This window comes from Hippocampus zosterae, chromosome 16 (genome assembly GCF_025434085.1).
Source record: "Hippocampus zosterae strain Florida chromosome 16, ASM2543408v3, whole genome shotgun sequence".
NCBI lineage: Eukaryota > Metazoa > Chordata > Actinopteri > Syngnathiformes > Syngnathidae > Hippocampus > Hippocampus zosterae.
The window spans coordinates 14,557,963-14,579,025 of record NC_067466.1 but is presented as its reverse complement, the minus strand read 5'-3'; the positions used below and the strand labels follow the sequence as shown (position 1 = coordinate 14,579,025).

General features: G+C 45.9%; 1 protein-coding gene across 4 annotated transcripts; it reads right to left on the bottom strand.

The window, feature by feature from the left end:
- Window positions 1-544: 544 nt before the first annotated feature.
- klhl13 (kelch-like family member 13) lies at window positions 545-20,512 on the bottom strand. Of its 4 annotated transcripts, none has more exons than XM_052047454.1 (8): window positions 20,380-20,512; window positions 19,250-19,320; window positions 9,193-9,334; window positions 8,980-9,112; window positions 8,361-8,557; window positions 7,417-8,212; window positions 4,990-5,103; window positions 545-1,510 (listed from the first exon to the last, which is right to left on the bottom strand). In XM_052047454.1, exons 2-8 carry the CDS (start codon window positions 19,300-19,302, stop codon window positions 1,023-1,025), a joined length of 1,923 nt encoding a protein of 640 aa, XP_051903414.1. In that variant the 5' UTR covers window positions 19,303-19,320; window positions 20,380-20,512; the 3' UTR covers window positions 545-1,022. The 4 variants fall into 4 exon arrangements, with proteins under 4 accessions (XP_051903414.1, XP_051903415.1, XP_051903412.1 ...); XM_052047455.1 differs by lacking the exon at window positions 20,380-20,512 and adding an exon at window positions 19,800-19,912; XM_052047452.1 differs by lacking the exons at window positions 19,250-19,320; window positions 20,380-20,512 and adding an exon at window positions 17,314-17,473.
- Window positions 20,513-21,063: the final 551 nt, after the last annotated feature.

The following is a 21,063-nucleotide window of genomic DNA, read 5'->3' as shown; positions in this document are numbered from 1 at the left end:
GAAACTTCTTATGAGACAGTACACACAGTACAGTATTGGTTTTACTTTAGTGGTGCGGCGGGCCAAATCTGGCCCCTGGGCCTCGATTTTGACACCCGCGGTTGAATCCGGTGCCGGCGTTCTTAATATTGTGCAAATCTATTCTGAGCACAACCGGCCCCAAATGAAGGCGACTCGGGAGGCGGGATCGTAATGAGAGTTTAATGAGGATATAACGGCGTGGAGCAAACTCACCTGATGATGACACAAACCTTTTGTTCTTGGTAACAGCATGAAGCGCTCGTCTCGGACACCATATGTTGCCGTTCTGGATTTAATCGGCCGGGAAGCAGGTGGGCCGACTGGGCGACGCTTCCGTCTGTCCTGGTGCCAGCGGAGAAAGAGCGAGAGAGATAGTTTCCAGGTAACGCCGGTCAGCGGATTGTTTACGGCAGCGGTAAACAATCGGCGACTGACAGGTTGTCGCCGGGAATCAATCACAGTGGAGAATCTGAACGCATAACCGAGCAATCCCTTTGGCGTTAATGATGTCACAAATGTCGACTTACTTTGAAAACCATCTTTATTAAATTTAGAAAACAGCACTTTGTTAACAGTTGCGTAGCAATCGCAGGAAAGTAAAACCGAAGGAGTGCTGTTTAGGCGGGCCTAGTACAGAGCCCTGAGCTCTTCCTGGTAAGGTTCTCCTCCGCGACGCGCCCGGAGACGTACGACAAGCGGCGAGATCAGGTAGAAAAGTTGATTTGCAAAGTCCCTTTTCACGTCGAGGTACTTTCTTGAATACAATCTGAACCGAGTCGGCAACATGAAGGTGGAAATCGGTTGCCGCTGGCGTAGCGCTACGTCGGTTTAACCACTCGGAGGAGCTTGCGGGGCTTCTGCACAACTGTACGACTGAGGGACGCAGTACTGACTTAGTCCGAAAAGGAAGTGCAAACAATGTCTATATGGGTTTGTTGGGGACTTAAGGGTTTATGGGGGTGTGACCGAAATAGGGCTGCCCCGCCCACCCCCATCACTCATCAAGGTGCTGAAAGCGGCGACTCTCTGGACGGCGAGCTTGACATATCTTCGAGCGGGAACACCGTTAGCGTGCAGGCTCGAATCCCGCCGAGCGACTCGGGTAAGTCAAACACTTTGTGCCACTCGTCTTTTTCGGGGTCGTATTTCTGAACTATTTCCACCATGCAGCGATTGTTCCACGAGTATCCGCCCACCACGTAGATCTTGTTCTCAAACACGGCCACGCCCACGTCGCTCTGGCCTCGCAACATGGCGGCGATAGGAGTCCACAAGTCCAGGGCGGGGGAGTAGTACTCGCAGCTGAGCACGTCGTCGTAGTCGCTGGTGCCGCGGAAGTGGTTGCCGCCGATGACGTAGAGGCGGTCGCCCACCGTGCACATGCAGTGGAGGCCGCGCACGGTGGTCATGGGCGCCTTCTGAGTCCATTTGTCTGCATCTGGGTCAAAGCACATCAGCTCCTTTTGAAAGGTGTCGTGAGTGATGCCGCCTGCAGAGAGACGAGAGGGCTAATTAGCTCGCGCGCCAAGTAACCGGAGGAGGAACGTGCGATGGGATCCGCCGATGTGACTCATTCGCTCTCTTACATGGAGGTAAGCGGGCCAAGCGGATGGAAGAAAAAAAAATATGGGTACATTCAGTGGGGGGCATAAAGGATTTGAAAATTGGCATTCGCTCCGTCGTGAACTGGATGACTACAAAAGCAAGAGGGCCACAATTTGCTCACGCAAACATGCACAAACACAGCGTAGACGTCGAGACGCACAAAGCTGAGGCAAAGTGGGGAGGGGAGAAAAAAAAAAAACAGGACATGTCTACAGGGAAGGCTTAAAATAAAGAAGAACACAATCCCAGCATGCATTTGGGTAGAAGCCAGCATCTCCGCCCCACTCGCACCCCCCCCCCCCCCCCCCCCCCAGGCAGAAAGACTCGGAGCAAGAGCAGCCAAGATTTGCGGGGAATCGACAGCAGAAAGCGCTTCGCTCGCTGCCCACAGATCGCGTGCGCGCTCTATTGAAGACGCTGGAGCCGCCTTTTCGGGCCTGCGATGTGGCGCCTACTCATGTGATCAAGTCAGACTTTCTTTCAACAACTGGCCCACACACTCAAGCCACCGGGGAATAATCCGGCTGCCATTCAAGTCTTTTCTGTTTTCAAATGTGAACCACAAGTGAAAACACGAGCTGATTTTAAGATCTGAATCCAAAAAAAAAAAAAAATGTCCCGCTGCCATCATACCGAATTTGATTTGAATATGTCCGTTTGATGACATCATTTTCACTTAATTCATGTCGGCACGGAACGCCGCAGACTCTTTGGAGTAAAATGACTTCAACACTACCTCGACACACATTTTTTTTGTGCGTTTTTAATCAACCTCTGTGCAATGTTACGTGAAGAACTGCGTGTATGGCACGTCTCGGAACGTGTGCACCAACTGGTGCAGATGGAGCGGAAGGGGGGTAAAAAGTGCTTCTGACTGCAGCAAAATCAGGTGGCAGTGGGGTGGGGAGTGACTGTAAGTATCATATCTGGGGGAGGATAAGAAAAGTAGATTCAAGATTATGATTTTTTTTTTAAATCTATTGGTCTGACGACTACAGAAAGCATGAGACCAATGTTCATCGATGGTGCAAGTCTGCACAGTTTAACATGCTACTTCCAAGTATAAATGAATAAGATGTTGTGGATCAAACCCACAGCTCGTTTGCTATCATTCGGCGGGGGGAAGAAAAAAAAATAGTCACAGTGATGTCGTCATTTTTTTTCAGATTAACTCATCCGTCACTTGCTTCCCTGCAAAAAACACATCGTCAGGTTCCATTTTCGCCCGTCAGCCCGAAAAACGTGATGAGACCTTGCGATAAATTCAAAACAAGCCTTCCAAAGACACCACCAGAGCGGCCGATTTGATATAAAAGTGCTGCAGAATCATCCTTCGCACCTCCTCAGTCAGCCCACTGCTCGCTGGAGGCGTGTTGTGTGAAAGCCAACACTTAACCTCAAGTAACCTCCAACAAGAAGAAGGCATTTCATGGAATGGCTGATGAATCTCACATCGGATGATGAGAAATGCAAAATATTCCGCAAAACGGGTCATCTGAGGCAAGTTTACCCCTCGGAGCCCAAATGGTCATGCGAGCGGCTTGAACCGCAGCACCTCAGGGTGCCGGCCGGCCCTGCGGTCCAGAGGCGCCGCGGGGCTCGCGCCGCTCCGCTACTCGCATCTCAAAAGCGCGCCACACCGCTTGAGCCGTGACGGTCCGTGGGCTGAGCGCATGTGTCAGGTTCATCCGGCTGACGGAATACCTGCGGACAGCCGAGCGGTGCGGCCATGCAACGGGAGCTGATCCGCTGTGACAGACCAACACGGAAGTGCACTTCGGCGCGGATCACCTTGCTCTAATCCGCCCACGCCACCCCTCCCCCCCTGGGTGCTGCGGGGCGCACGGTGCAACAAAATTCCACTAATTGGCCATTTAACTTGCCTTAAGCCTTCAAAAGCCCTGCGCTATATTTTCCGGAAGCAATACTTGAAATCTAAAAGGTAGGTGAGTTTCAAATGAGAACCTTGGACGCATTCCAAATTCTCCTCATCATATGCGCCATCATTTTTTTTTTTTTTTACTCCAGCTACACTAAACATGAAGGCATTTTGGATGCATTAGGGGAGAAGACGTGTCTGGCCAGCGGGCTCCGGACAATGAGAGGTTGCCGGCTAAAAGCAGATTTGCCATCCTGTGACCACTCCGCTATGCGTCGCTTCATTGATTAATGAACTGGAAAATTCGAGACCAATCGATTCGAGGGTGCGCTCGCACAACCACTTACGATGGTCACGCGTATTTTTGATAAGGAGCAAAATCATAGCGCGTATCTGAATGATCAAGTGTACAAACGAAGTGCATGAGTCGAATCTCTGAAATGAATACGTCGCCTCTTAAGTACTCGGGACAAGCTCCAGCATGCTCAGATATTCTCTCGCAGTCTAACGTGGTCCAATCAAACGTGTAGGCTGAAAAACAAACGTTGCTAAAAACCCCGTCAGGCTCATCACGTATGTCGCTGGAACAAGACCGTGCCCACAGCCAGTACGGATTAACACGCGGGATTTTCCATGTGATGCCTCCCACGCAGACTTCATCCAGTTATCAAGCGCACCCCACCCCCCTCCCCCCACCGCCGTTGTAAAAATTTGCTCAGGATTAGTCATCCAGAGAGAAACTAGGGCTCATCTCCATAGCGCATGATATGCTGTTTTCAATCCCATGAAGTGAACACAAACAATTCTGTCAAATGAGATTGTGCCCCTCCCCCAAAAGGGCAGAAAATCCGAGCAAAACAAAATGCGTCACAACAAACATGTGACTGGGCTCGTTTCTCTCTGGTCACACTTGCACATAAACCACGTTTTAGTTACAACAAGCACTGGTGCGATATGGCCCGGCGATTAATGCGATTAGTGCGATTAATTTGTTCAACTTCCGTTGAGTCGAGGAACATATTTGACATGAGAAAAAACAAAAACTGACAAAAAAGATTTGCGGTTGGCTCCAAAAGACACACGAACAGTTTTATTCACCGTTTAACGGCGTATACTATTTTGGATGGTCAAGATGGAGGTTCTGGATTGCCACCATGTCTCCCCAAAATGCTGTGGTGGCAAAAAGTGGGTATTTTGGGCTGGAAAATTTGGAAGTGAGCTACTGCACCCCTCGAGGGTGGTTTGAGGGTGTCGACTCATTGAACCGATTGTGCGGTCATGACGTGAGAAGAGCTTTCTGCCTTTAGCAGTCAAATAATTCTCATGCAAGAGAAGAGAAGAAGAGAATGTGTGATATGAGATGCCATCATGTCAATTTATTTATTTGGAGGGGTGGGGTATGGGTTTTTAAGATATATATATATTTTTTATTATCTCTATGTAATGACAGAGACACAACAGATTTGTGTTCTTCGGAAACTTACCTGAAATATACATGTAGCCGCCATACACCGTCCCGGCGTGTCCGTAGTGTGGCTCGTTCATTTTGGCAACGTACGTCCATTCGTTCGTCCTCGGGTTGTAGCACTCCACGGTCGCTTCAAGGCGGCCGAGGGAGGGGGGGGGGGGGAAGGGAAGCGTATTAGTATAAAGTAGGTCAAGACACAACCGAGGAGGACAAATTGCAGTAAACGGGGCCTTGGTGGGTTTCGGCGTGGGAGCTGAAAACACAACTTTGAAAACGCGGGTGGCGCATCCGGGGAAAAAAAAAAAAAACCTCAGCAGGGGGCAAACAGGAAATTAGAAGAGGGTAAAATCACGGAATCATTTCTGACAAAGGTTGTGGGCATGTTTATCAAATCAGGGACGATCTGGAGAAGAAAAAAAACAAACATGATTCCCGAAATGTTGCGTACTGGTAATTTAGCAAATTTGATCGCAAAGAAGGGCCGTTGTGCAAGTTTGTGCGCCGCCGCGACAGCAATAGAATTCAGCGACTTGTTCCAGCGTATCGAGGAACAGCGATTTTATTATTATTGTGCCTTATTAGCAATGCGTCCCCTCTGTTTGAACAACAATATTTTCGCGGCAGGTGAGGGGAATGCACCCGATTTTTCCAATATCGCCTTTGCGATGATGAACGCTGACCGCCATCACCGCGATACAAAAAAACATTTCATCAAACAACAACACTTAAGCGCCGCATCTTTACGGCTTTGTGTATGTGTGTGTGTCATTTTAGTGATGCAACAACCAAACTCGGGAGAAATAATTCCATTAGTCAGGAGATTCACTGGCGACTCTTCTCCATCCCGCAAGGCAAGCGGAGGGTTTCTCAGAGGGTGGGATGAATGAATACTTTGCCCACTCATCGCCGGTCATTAAAAGTGACCTTAAGCCCAGCACGCAAGTGTACAGTCACTCAGTAGAGGAAGTTAAAACATCCTGAAGCGCAAACACTTGAAAATACTGGAGATTTACACCAGAACACCAGTTTTTGCTGGCATGCTTTCTATTTATCGGATGAAAAGCCCGATTGTGATTAGCGTGACCTTAACAGCCTGCAGGGGTTTTTATTTCCCCCTCCCCCTCCCCCTCACAAATCTTCACGGAAGCAGTGGGCAGCCGGGAGACAACTGGCAATAGGGAATGGATTTTTGTGTGTGTGTGTGTGTGTGACCTTCAGATTTGGCCCAAAACACATGGGACAGAACACAGTAATTGGATCGGCAAGCGACAAGTGTTCTGCAGAGGCCGATTAGTTCTAATAATCTCAGGGGATTAAGAAAAGAGGCAAGAAGAAAGAGGGGCGGGGGGGATGCATGGAGTTTAGTTTTTGAGATTGCTTTGTCGGAAAAGACCACAAAGCCAAAAAGAGAGACGAACTGCTGAGCACCAATAAAAAAAAAAAGAACCTTGCTGACTCGGAACACTCGGCTTGATAAAAGAACCAGATGAAAAGGTCATAAAAAGATCTGATTTAATCCTAAAAGACCCTTAAAAACAACTTCACATATTCCGATGACCTTAAAATCCTTCCCTGGAAACCAGAAACAAAACAAATTCTTGTCACTGAAGCTGACTGCGCTGTCATTATTTGGTCCATCTAAATGCTCGCCAAACCCACCAATCCAACAATGTGGTTCAAAAGAACGTTTTAAAAAAAATAATAAAAAGAAAAATGGATGCAATTACATCACTACACGACGCCTTTGTTCTGTTTCAACTCTGTAAATGTTTTGTGTCGGGGGGTTTTCAGGCTGGGTTTCCGCTCAAACTGAAAATGTTTCAAATGATGTTTGCACATATGCGGACGGGATGACAAACCGGGTACGATTACCCCCCACCGTGTGGCTTTTTGTGCAATGTAGCATTGCAGAAATTGGCGGCTATTAGCAATCATTTCTTGGTGGGTTTTCGCAGTACACTTTGCTATCATGCCTTTGCATGTGGGAAAGGAGGTTCAACGTTTCTGGCAAAAGCGTAAAAGAAAAACTACAACACTCGGTTTAGGAGCTGCTGTCGGCCACAGCTCGCTCACAGACACTCACGCGTGGACCACTCCTTGCCTCGTGAAGGGACAAAGCCAATGCACAAGCACAGGATTTGCCATGCATTATATAGTGGCAATATAATTAAAAAGAGGTTTTAATAACTGGGTTTCAAGCTCGTGGGAGCGCTAAGACTATCAAAGTGATTTTTTTTTGGGGGGGGGGGGGGGGGTTTCCATATCATCCGTAGCAGAACAGCAAAGGTGCATCTTATTAAAGCAGACGTTCTTTCCAAGAAAAAGCCCTTTTTGGCCAAGTGTCTAATCTCGTGCAATCTTTTGCCATTTCTGAGAGGGGAGGAAGGGAGGAAAACTTGGGGGCAGGGGGGGGGGGGGGGGGGAGCCAGAAAAACCAACTCACCGAGCTCCCCGGCCGCATTCCTCCCACCGACAGCATAGAGGTGTCCCTTGAGCGCGCTGAGGTGGAAGAAGGTCCGCTTCTCGTTAAGGCACGCCACCTGCATCCACTTGTTGTAGCGGGGGTCGTAGCGGAACACCGTGTCCACCGCGGTCTTGCCTTTGGTGTCGTAGTTGCTTTGGCCGCCCACCACGTAGAGGAAGTTGCCGATGACGGCGATGCCGTGCTGGTAGCGGGGCGCGTCCATGGGCGCCAGCGCTTTCCACTCGTGCGCCTTCTCGTCAAACAGACGCAGCTCCTTGCTCACCACGAGCTGCTGCCGCAGGACGCCGCCCAGCGTGACCAGGTGGGCGCTGTCCGAGCGGATGGCCGTCCGTTCCGACTGCATGACCGGCTGCATGTAGGGCATCATTTGGTAGTTGCTAGCTTCCAGGAGGAGGTTGACGCAGGTGTTGTCCGTACGCATGAAGTCCACCGTCTGGACGTGATTGATGAGCTCCTGCGGGTTCATGAGGGGGAAGCGGATGTTCTTCATGAGCTTGGAGGCGTAGTCCATGCGGCTATCTTCGTAGCGGAGCCAGCGGCAAGCGGCCTTGAAGAGGTCCAATTCGCTGCAGTGTTTCAAGCTGTTGCTGGACAGCACAAAGGCCAAGCGCTCAAACGGCAGCTTGACGAACTCACCCGTGCCCAACAGCGAGGGGAAGTTTTTCAGTATGAAATTGTTGACGTATTTGTCCACCTCGGTCAGGTTATACGTGTTGGCGATGCGGCCCACCTCGACGCAGTTGTCGAGGGAAACCTGCAGAGTTAGAAAAAGAGAATTGCCAAGCGGCACCAAAGTATGTTGAGAACAAAAAGCCAAGTGGGTTATGTAGATATGTCGACATAGAGCTACTGTAACTTTAAAAAAAATTGGTGACAAATGTGACACCCGCACGCTCGCTTACCCCGGATATAAGAAAGACCTTGCAGAAATCCAACACCGGAAGGATTTGTAAGAAGCTGGCTGCTTCCAGCGTGTCCTGCAGATTCTCCATGTTGAGCGACAACTTGGCCGTGTAGATGAAGTCGATGATCTTCTTCAGGCCTATTCGGTTCACTCCGTGGAGCTTGATGCACATTAAATCCTGTTCTTTCATTCCACCTACATCGGGGGGCAAAGCAGAGGATCAGCAAATAAAAAACTTTAAAAAAAAGGAGATAGCGCCACACAACTAATACATAATCCTCCTTTGATTGACAGGTCTGGGAGCTGCTGCATCCAGGCAATGTTCTTGTCCGGAGTTACACTCAGGGAGGGGAATTCAAGTCCCAAGATTTTGCTTTGGGGCAAGAGGTCGCTCTTAGCTGAACAAGTCATCGTGACATACCTGCTGCGGTGGCAAAGCGCGGATGTGCTCATGAATAATGGAAAAATAAAACGCTTTTACTTCAGAATACAATAGCGCCAGAAAAAAAAAAAAATTTTAAAGCAGCCATTTAATGACTCAGTGATGTCCATCCCACGCACGAATTATACCAGAAGGACACGGGAGGAGTAAATAGTCAGAGTCATACCAGACCCACCTGTGAACATGGCTTTGAAATAATCCGAGGAAGAGGCCATCATCGCTCGATGGACGGGGAAGGCTTCGTCGCCGTCGCCGGCGACCAGAGTGACATCGCAAAGCAGGCCCTCTATCCTCAGCTGGTCGAAGCCCTGCGTCGAGAGCAACGACGAGAGAATAAAGTCTCTTCTCATCTCAAGGGGCCAAAGCCAGGACCCAATGGAGCTCTCACCTGAAGAACCACCGAGCTGTGTGTGTTGCTGGTAAAAAAGCGGGTGTTTCCAGTCTTTGATGCCTGAAGGTGAGCGCAGATGCCCATATCACCGTAGCCCAGAGCCACTTTCATGTGAGTGTCGTCGTCCTCCACGAGGGATCTGCGACGAGAATGACAAGTGGCTTTTGAGAGTGCCGCTCGAACACCCGCGGCGGCTCCGCGCCGAACGGCCGCTTGGGAGGGGCCAAACCCCTTGTTGCGGGTTGTCGGCGGTTTCTGAATTTGTCGTATCTGAATGGTCAAAACTGGTCCGACGTGAATGTGAAAAGAATAAAATGAGGATGACCGTCAGCAATGTTTAACTCTTAAATTCACGTGGTCCAACCCCCCCACACCCCCAGCACAGATCAAAAACCCTGCTTTGAACAGAGGATATGATTCCTTGTGATGTGTCGCTAACCTTTTGCTGACCTTTTCCACTTGGACATAAAAGATGCCGGCAGAAAGACAGAACGAGAACGCCCCCCCTCACCCCACCCCACCCCACCCGGATGCAGTTAACATATGCGTAATTCTTCGCGGATGAACCATTTACATCTTTCGTGCTTCAAAGTGGAAAAGCTGCCAAAGTGTTTGAATGCCCAAGTAGCCTCTTGGCGACGTTGCCAAAACCAGGACCAGCCGTGCAAATTTTGACATTTGCACCATGCGCGGCATCCGCATGGCGCCCCCGGAGGGCCGCGAACATGGCGTCAGTTCATGTAAATAACTGGGGCGTCGCAGAAAAGTCGCTTTGAACAAAACAATGTGCAAAAACGGGCGTTGCGACTTTTCCTTTTCTTAGATTTGGAGCTGCTCTCCAGCGGCTTCTGGATGGCACTCTCTTTTTTTTAATGCGTAGTGACATTTCGGTGTCTAGACTCAGGCAAGAAACTAATGAGTGCAAAGTGCAGAGCTGTGTTACGCACAAAGAACATTATTAAACAACTGCGGCCCAGACAAGAACGAACGAGTTTTGAGAATTAAGAAAGCCAATTCCGAGAGAGATTCATTTTTCTTTGCAGTAGTTATTTCAAGGGTGGGGGGGAAATGACCTGAGTGTGCAAGATGCTATTTGGCTAAAATAATTACCCGTAAAACAGGAAGATAAAGTATCCGTCTGTTACCGAGTTTCAAACAGCAACTCTAATGTAGATATCAAGTCGTATCAGGCCGAGGCAATATTTTGAAAGAAAGAAAGAAGTCAGTTTATCATCGGGAGGAATCCCTTTACAACGGCCCTTCTATCTCGCTTATGCGGGGATTTATTCACACCGTCAGTGAATACAAGGTTTAAAAATATTACAGCTATCCTCCATGCGGATACGTTGATCGAATTCTCAAGGGTAGCCGACACTTTAAATGCTGGCTGGCCTGATTTTGATAAAATATTGTTTTACAAAAACGCTTGGCACGCTATCGCGGTAAATCTGTCTCCTGCAGGCTCTCGGTCACTAAGTGAATCAATGTGCATTCCCATGTGCTTTGTGCAAACTTTGCTTTCATATTTAAATCTTTTTTTTTCCCCCCAACCAGAAATCTTCCAAAGGCTACTACATGTTTGACAGCCTATTGACAAACAATATAGCTCCATCCTGATAGTCAGTTAACAGATTTTGGCTGATAAAAGAGTTATAATGGGACAAAATTAGATGAATTATGATTTGAGAGGCATGAGAGCCCACTGGTGTCAAACTCGAGGCCCCGGGGGCCAGATCTGGCCCCACCATGTGATTTTTATGTGGCCCGCCAAAGCAGATCATGTGTGTCAACTTCCATGATCTAAAATCTGCACCGAAATCATCAAATTGCCATGTGTAATAAATCACATTGAGAATTTGCAAGAATTTTCTCAACCTGGTTACACTCACTTGAATCATAAGTGAACAAACAAATTATTTGACTGGTTTCAAAACTTGTAATCCATCAATTTGTTGATTAAATATTAATCCGGCCCTCCGAGGGACGACGTCATTCCAAAGTGGCCCGCGGCAAAAATTAGCTTGACATCCGAGCACTCAAGCCACAATGCTGTTTTTTCCTGAGGTCTTGGCGACCGACTGGCTCTTGTCAGCACAACGTTAACAACAAACCAACAGCGGACAAAGATGAGGTTTCTTGACAGTGCGCCTAAAAAGTGATCAAGATATACATTCTATACAACACACACACACGATTAAAGAAAGTGAAGAATCACGATCAAACACAGTCTTTACAGAAATGACAGCGGAACCTTGAAGGTTGAAGTCCAGAAAGGTCACAAAATGTGGACACGACTGAGATTTTCTTGGACAAAGACACCTCGAAAATTACTCTGACCTACTTTTTGTTATTGGAAAGTACTTGGTGCCAGCGACACTTTTTCCTTTTTTTCGTAAACGACTGTGTTCAACCTTCGTGGTTCCACCGTACGTGCTAATTAGTCACATTAAAAATAAGTCAAATTACACGATATGGGCATGTGATGGATAAACAACTGAGCTGGTTGCCACTTGTTTCACATTCCAAGGAACTACGAAGACGAATGGAAATTTGGTTGCGCGCAAAACAACAACAAAAAAAGCACACCAAACAGACGCCAACGCTAACACGACTCAATGCGACACTTTTCTTTCTTGGAATGATGGCGAAGGGTCACAAACGGGACGGCGACACATCTGGCAGGATTCAACACCTGCCAACTGCTCAAAAACCGCACAGTGATCACAAATCACAGGGAAGGGACACCATTGACATTTACCGGGTCGGGTGGTATGGCGGACAGGCAGCGAGCAGAGAGTGTTTTGTCCACACCACAAATGAGTGTTGGTGGCTGCCGGAACGAAGAAAAAAATAAAACAAGACAACAACTACAGCATACCAACATGAGAGACGGAATGCGTTCCGGCGGTTGAAAGCGAGCTTAGGTGAACTCCGCTGATTGATGGAATGATTGCGGGAGAGTGGAAACCTTTTGCCGTATTTGCTCAGACAGTGCCAAGGGGACATTGATTTACTTAACTGCAGTTTGGGGGTTTATCAGTTGGGAGTGGGTCATTATTTTGGGGGATTAACAAACAATACCAGATGAGATTTTTTTCCTCCCAAAAAGAGATGATGATTATCATTGAGGATATTGCAGCCAAGTGAAATAAAGTCAGTGGGACTATTACGCAGAAACGCTGAGAACTCGAGGCAGACTAAAACGAACAAATAAGTGGTCCCCAGACCCCAGTACATCAAAAAACGACATCACACATCATTTAATACAGCGGGGAAATTGATTGAAATACGGAGCGAGTCTCTGCATTTTATTTTAAAAGAGAGACTTGCTTTGGTGCTGCTGTTTTGGTTCGCAGAGCTGGCAATAGACGTCAAATTAGAAGTCACGTTTGTTTTTAAAATACGAGCGAGCACATAAAAAGACTGGATTAAAGGGAAAAAATGGAGTCGGGCATCATGCCCTGCGATGTGGATGAAAAAAAAAAAACCCCAAAAGCCAGACTCCTATTTGTAGGCCAGGACTGTTTGCATCTACAGATAGAAACCAATTGAGGTTTTGAGAACAGAAAAAACAAAAAGTAGCAAGTCAAAGAAACCAACAAAAAGTGCTCAGGGAAATGAAGAAATGAGCCAGGAGGGATTGAAAGTGGCAGTCTATCAAATCCCCTTCATGTCAGTGGAAAGCTTAAAAACATCCTTCTACCAGTGACAGTTTAAGAAGCTAAAGTCAACTCGGCTTTTCCGCGAGATGACAGTGGCTCTTGAAAGATTTATAAGAATAGCTTTGCGGTCTTAGCTAGCTGCGAACCAAGAGAAACATTAAAAAAAATCCTTCCATTTTAGATTGGAAGGCATCTTGACGGACAATGTTGCGCTCCGTAAAACTTCGCAACCCCTCACGAAAACGCTTCCGACGAAGGGTTCGCGTATGTTCAAGGGCATACGCAAACACTTCTTCATCAAACATTCTTTGTCATCGGTTGATGGCAAAATGGCGTTACGAGCAATGTAACAGAAGCAATACAAGGTTCCGCAAACTCATTTGACTTTCATAGCGCCAAACTCAATCACTCAGTTGTCGGACCATCTGCTGTGCTCCTTGTACATTCCATCGACGACTTCTTTAAATGCGATGTTCAGGGCCACAGAGTCAATTCGTCTTCCAACTCGAACGATCGCATCATCTGGAATTTGTGTTGGTTAATTATCAGAATGTCAACATTTGGCCTGGGTATGGTGGCAAAAAAAAAAAAAAAGGATTAGAATTTCACCTTCAATGAAAAGAGAGGGACTGTGGAGCGACTCAAAAGAAAAAAAAATGTTTCTACCTGAACCACAAAGAGTTAAGCGAGAGGGAAAAAAAAAAGGCTTGCGTGTGGGTGGCGTAGACAATCTGTCAACATGCACCAAATGCTAAATCAACCTGACGGATACTGCAGCAGGAAGACAACCCAGAACTGGATGCGTACGACTAAAAGAGACGCCGGGCGACAGAAATAGTACTTGCGCTTCGAGATACTTTACATTTTTAGAAACAAGATATGTACACAAGTTGTCACTGCGGCACAGCCGCAGAAAAAACATGGCCACGTTTTGACAATGACGTGATACTACAGACTTTTGACGGTGCCGAGCAACGGCGTGGAGATGACTTTTCGAATGATCGCGCCGACAACTGAACAAAATCCCGGCATATTTTGGGACTAACAAATGTTTCGCGGGGCGTGACATTGCGTGACAAAAAAATTCTCTTGGGGGAACAAATGTGCAAGAATAATGTCAATTATTAGATTAAGATTATTATTCAAGATAGTAAAGGAGTGATGAGTGAGCACACAGCGACAGAACACAGAGGAAAAAATGGAAAAGATGTAATATTGATGATGATATATTGGATTAATGGCTGAAAATTGTGTTTGTATCCCCCCCCAAAAAAGTGACTCATTATTTTAATTCAAGGAACATGTTTTTTGGATTCAAATTGACTTTTATATTAAAAAAAAGTGAGCTCAGTAATCAGACAACTATTTGTTGTGGGAAGACATTTAGTTTAATTCAATTTCAAGATTGGCCATATCTGCTGTCCCCCCCCCCCCAAAAAAAACCCATTGCAACTAATTAATCTGCATCTCCCGCCGTGTAAATATTTTTTATTTCTTCAGGAGATGTGAGATTCAAAGTGAAATATATATATATTTTTTTAAATAAAATCCTCCCAGCTCTTCTTGAGTCTGACGTCAGCTGTCAAATCGACAACATTTTAATCCGGAATGCAGATTTTCGTTCGATTAGGTTGGTATCGGGATTATTATGAATTGATTTGGTTGGTATCGTGATTCCGCCGCAGAACGAGTGCCTGACAGATACGCGTTCTTTATGTATCGCACGATAATTTGAGTTGCCCGCATTAGCTAGCTAGCAGAACAAAATAAGCAAGCGTGTATTCAAAACCTTTCGCTGTGGATATAAACTTTACCCTAGCTGCATGCAGTTATAAATATCACCAAAGCCTCAAGGGCTCCACAGCAAAGGACCTCCAAAGGGAAACCTATAATTGGGGGGGGGGGGCGATATCCACCTAACCAAAAACACAGCTTACAATGGACACGTTTCAAAAAATAGCAAGCGGTCTGGTGAGGCGTAGCCTCGGGGGCTTGACATGCTTCACTTGACAGTGCGTGCGTACAACCTTCTTATGGAGACACGCAAACGGCATCCTTGACCACTTGCGTGCTCGCGGTGAGTCCTCGTGCTTTCGTGCGCCGTGCTAGTCCACTAAAAGGACATTCTGACCAGACGACGGCTGAAATCTCGCTGCATTACTTTTTATTTGGTAGAAAGGAACCGAGTCTTCTATCACTGCCGACTGGTGAGAAACAAAGCAAAGAAAAAGACAAACAAGACACAACGAGGACAGACACATATTTGGTGTTGGATATATTCAAGAGGAAAAGTGTTTGATGATAATGTGCGGCTGGATGTTTGATCCAAAGACTATTTTAGGTGGGAATGTCAAAGGACCGGGCCTCAATGGTCACGACTACTGTGGCTAGCTCGTACATCTGATACAAGTCAATTGTGTTCAAATGAGGGGGATAACTCGGGATATTTATCAATAAAGTACCGACATTATTGCATTTGTCAACCCTCAAAGATGCTTCTCTGTTGAAACAGGTGTCAAATTATATATTGTGAAAAAAAAAACATCAGCGCCTTGATTGCAGGACTGAATTTCATTCAGCTCACAAAATTAAGCTTGTAAGTAGCTCAAAAGTAAACCTGCGCAATAATTGGCCATCGCATAAATCCACTAGAGCAAGCAAAAAGCCAATATAATCACCCGTGAGGTAGCCTAGCTCGCTTTCAAATTATTTGAAACCAAACCCACATTTTCACACCTTCTCCCGTCAACAGGACCGTTCGTGGGGAGCTGATGAAAAGAAGGACCAAAAAAAAGAAAGGCTGGCAAAAGATTGTGTGAAGACCTACTGGTCTACCCTCCCCCCATTCCCCCCGCTTCTAGAACAGTAGCAGATGACAATAGCTTTGAAAAGCAGGGCAAGCCAGACTTCCTGACAAAGGCAGACTCCTCCCAAGCCGGCAAGTCCCCGTTTCCAAATAAACAGAGCCACAGGGAGACCGCAAAAGTCGTGGACGTACTGCTCGCTGTGTCCCGGACAAGCAGCGAATTGACTGTTGCCCGAAGCGGCGTGCCAGAGAAACACCGAAAGCATGCTGGACAAGGCTAATCTCTTGAAACGGTACAACCGCTCAAATCACAACTGGAACCAAAAATGCCAGCGTCCAATGTTAAAAAAAAAGATGATTTTTTTTTTCTCAATCTCTCAAAAGTGAGAAACAAACAGAAATGCCCCCGCATCCACATTAGCGCTGTCAGAATGCTCTTACTCACATGTAGGCAGGTGAAAGCGGCGAGGACCGGGACGTCTTAAGGACCGGCATTGGGAATTTCCAGCTGACGGGAGAACCGCTTTTCCATTTCAACGGCATGTTGTTGTCACCAGAAAGGCGCTAGAGCAACACCGACGGCAAAGAGCATTTCCATGCGAAGCTTCTCACTGCAGTCTTCCATACCACTCCTGCCCACACCATTGAAGGGGGGGGGGGGGGGGAGCGGGCCGCAGCGACGGAAATACACGGGGTGGAGGCAGTGCGGGCTACAGGCAGGGTTGTGACATTAGCGGCAGCGCCGAGAAGCCAATAGGTTGCGTCCACCGCGACTGCTCGCCTCGCTGCAGAAGCAGCGGTCTCGCGGTGGGGCGGTGGAGGGGGGGCGGGGGGGAAGGAGCTCAGCCTTCCGAGGGTTCACCAAGTGTAGCTAAGCAACAGTGCCACCTTGTTAGCACAGTTGTGATTACCGCCATGGTCATGCTGTGGCATTTCTTTGAAGCTGAGCTGACATTTGTTCGGCATTATTGTGTTGGGACTCAAGCTGGGTGATTTTATTTTAAACAATTCTGAAGTGCCAATGCTGCGGCACCTATAAAGGTAAAACACAAATCCGTTGCGGCGTGACGATCAACCTCAAATTTGTATAGATCTCGAGGAATCTATATACTGTATATATATTTTGTTGTTAATATTTGAAGGCAAAAAAATTAAATAAAAAAATCACCTCTCAGGAACATTAGCAACATTGTAATTTGGTCAGAAAAAAAAAAAAGATATGCCACCAGAAAGCCTCCAAATATCGCTATTATTTTTTTAAGTCTTTCAATGCCTGCTATTTTCAAGAAAAACAATTTTCTGAGTGCCCGCCAATCGAAATCAATCCTGATTTCTGACTGATCTTTCAAGGCGCACTCAATATTGTTTTATGACTCAGACACAGAATGAGTCACTACAGAAATGATCAAATGAAAGATCAGACTCTTTCTTCAGAAAAACTACGGTCCGCCATCCAACTTCGCCAACGCCATCGCAACATTCCCCTCTGACGCGAACATGCTATGACCCGTTCCGATATGAATTTGAGATTTCTGATTCAGCCTTCATTGTCAACGGCCAATTTGCAACTTCATTCGAGTTGGCACTGAGACACGTGCACGTGACAGTTTGTGCGCTTCTCCATGAACGTTGCAAATTTGAGATACTCACATCATGCGGGCTGCTGCAAAATCTTCAAGAGTTGAACACGGCGCACTTGAGGGCCACAAATATTCCACTGTCGCCAGGGTCAAGGAAAAAAAAACCTTTGCTGCCCCATCTGTCATCGCCTCAGTTAGACCAGATGTCATATGTTGCGCTGACTCTCAGCTAAATATAGCCCCGCTGTCATACTACAAAGCTCTGAACTTTTCACACACAAGCCTCGGATGCCTTTTGGAACTCTGGCGGCGAAAAGATTGCACAACAACTGAAGATCAACAATGCAGGAACCTTTTGTTTGACACTGTGAAGTGACAAATTTATTCAACGATGTTAATTATGGTGGCTGCGGCTGCAAACGCGTCAAGTGCACTAAATCATATTCGAGAGCTATTCCGAACATGTTTACTCTCACGCCATGTTGTACTCTCACGCAACTATCTGGGGTAACCGAAATGTTTGACACAGCTCTCGTTATGATGTAGTACCGTTCTACACCCTGGCAAACTACAAACATAATAAACAATAAATATATATATTTTTTAACAAGTACATCTTTGACAGTGTCAAGAAAAACTGAAAAATTGCAATGGTATTTTTTGCTTTTTTAGATTCAACTTCATGATTGGATATAATTCCATTGTCCAAGTGGACATGAAGTGGCATTTTCACTTCCTGTAGGTGCAATTGCCACGTCTTCCAATATAATTGTATCCATATACCGAAGTGGGCTGCAATATGACATTAGCATATTATTACAATGCCTCTGGGGGAAATTAAATTCACACTGCCACATATTAATGTTGCACACCACAGAGAAGTAGACACCACTCATGACGGCATGCGAGGGGAGAGGTGCGAGTGTTTGGGCATGCAAGTGGTGACTGTACCCTTGAGCTGAGGTTACGTGCCTTGCTCAAGCACAGCAGTCAGGATGCAGACTCGCATTATCACCAATAAATAGTTGTGGGGGTCAAATCGTGACTATTCCGTTTCAAGTCCTTGCAGATGAGCTCCTGACATAAGACGCATGTGTTTTTAAGATTTGAGTTTTTTTCTCCCCCGTCCATTTCCCAGCTGCTGTGAAACTGACTCACCAATCACTAGTGAGATTGGGAATACATCTCGGAACTGGCGTTTGGTCGATAAGAGGCAAAATTCAGGAAATTACTAAACTGCAATCAGCTCAGATGGTGTTGAATCAGTCGTCACTAGTTTGCTGCCAAGAGAAGTGCAACATGACGCTATGGGATGCTTGAGCTACAGCAACACAAGATGGCTCTTCCAGGCAGTATTATTCAGCTCAATGACACCGGGACGGAAAGACTGCAGGAGAACATGCCAGTAAAACTTAAAAATAGCAAATCATTTGGTCCTTAATTTCTCCAAATATTTTTGTCTAAATGTCCAACCTATCTGTATGGACAGATATTACCTTCCCATGCGTCGTCATCGTCATAGTTTTCTTTAAATAAATATAGTTGTCACATCATATTCAAATATTTAATCTTTAGCTAACGCCCATATTATTCATCCTGTCGCAAACACATGTAAGAAAATCCTATTCCTAGGTCGAAAAGGTTTCCATAAGAAAATACAAGCTTTAACTCTCCATCGAGCTATAAATACCCATTTGTCCACAACTTCTGCAGCAGCTGTTTTTCAGCACGGTCCTCAAGTACAGCATCTTAACTCCTAATCAGGTGTTACCTGATTAACACCGCTGATTCCACATGAAAGCTTTTCTCCAGATGGTGTGATAGACTTACAGCCAGGATACAGTCAGGTAAAGTCAGGCCCGATAAACGCTACACTGTATTTTTTCATAAATATGATTTCAAAAATTGATTGGATTTATCTTGACTGAGGGTGTCATTTAAAACTCTCTCAATAAAGTTCAATAACTATCACTTGTTGCTAGTTGTGTAATAGAATTGCACATTACCTGTCATGCATTCCAATGGGCATTGCGTCCCCTCTGTGCACAGGGTGCTCCATACCCTTGCCAGGCAACACCTTTCAAACCAAAAAATAAAAATAAAACTTTCAAGCGACAACAAATAGAACATTAAAGTAGCAAAGGCAACATTCAAGTGGGAATCGGTACAAATGTGAATATTGCAAGTGTGACCCATGTTTGAATGCCCTAATTTACGTAATGACAACGAGTTCAAACAATTCCTTCCACACTAGTGACAGACATTAATCCTGAAATTAAAAAGTCTGACAGGCAGACAAATTTCTATTACAGTCCAGATGACGCTTTTAGGATTCTGGGTTCTCTGCTCATCTCGAGAACTCGAGAAGAATTTGAAGTCCTTCCAAGACATCCCACCATGAAATATAGCATCTTACTTTTTTTTTTAGTTCCAAGTCCTGATGTGGGCTAATTGAACCTAAAAATATCTGCCTGTTGTCATGCCTCAAAAGCGCAATTCCATCATCAATGGAAACGCGTCAAAGGGACTCCCAACATAACCAAATGAAAGTTTTACCTTTCTGTGGCGCAATGCAACGTCTTGGACACGCAAGGGAAGTGACTATATTGCGCGAAAAGGGAAAGTGTGCAAATGAGTGAGCTAACTTGTTTATGAGCACAGGAAACCGCCGTTTGAGCCCGACGATGTAAACGAGTCGATTAAGACAATACGTTGTCACATGATCCGGACTGTCAGGCTACAGTAAATCTCATTTTACGGTCATTTGCGGTGAGCGTTACCAGACAGTGGGCAGGCTAATGCTAACAGCATAGCTAAGCTAACGATTGACCGTTTATTATTAGCGAACGCAACATGCATTAAGAACAGTCGACAGTGATGTTGTCAGTTGTGTTTACTAGTAGCTATTTTCTATATATATTATTTGGGTAGTTTAGAACTGCTAAACAAGCCGAATCTTTAACGCGAGTTACTTGGTCGTAGAGTTCGGTGCTAGTTGGTCCGGTAGATTTGCCTCGACCAATTAATAAACAGCCTGGTTGTCAACCTGTTGTCTGCTGATTAAATATGTACCGTAACCGATTCGATTATACTACATTAAATATACTCCATGAACTTTAAATAATACATTCCATACCTTCCACGACAAGGTAACGCTGACTGATGTCCTTGTTTTCCTTCCAAGCCCTGAAATCCACTTAGAGCTAGGGAGCTGCCCATTCTGTTTTAGCCAATCAGATTTTCGCTTAATGGGAAAGTCCGAACATCCAAACTTTTCATTGGTCAAATAGTAAGGCAATCTTTTCTTATTGGCTCAAAACTTCCGTTACTAAATACGTACAGCATTTCTCATGAGACGTTCTCACGCATTTGCAAAAATGTATTGCTTTTATTATTAAGGTACATATCAAAGGGTAGGATGGGAGCAATTATATTTCCTAGTCAAAGTGCTGAAATTCTAAAGTATGTAGTACCTGACAGTGGAACAGGAAATGTTATGACATTTCCCCTTTTTCTTGTATTTATTTTCAAACTTTACAGCCAAGTTTAGTGCACCTGACTTTAGGCTGGCGTGGCTTCTCAGAGTCCCTCACTGTCATGGCATAGAAAAGCCTTGCAATTAGACCTGGTGGGATACTATATGCCAGTAACCACACCAGTGCTGCTTGGTATAGTCATATATCGTATAGTCATAAGAAAGATCCTAGGCTAGACATGACAGGTCATATCAATTTACAAGACGTATCCGCAGTTTAGGGCTGCCTGCTTTCAGTGCATTAATCGGACACGCCAACTGGGTTGAAATGTGGAGCGAATAATT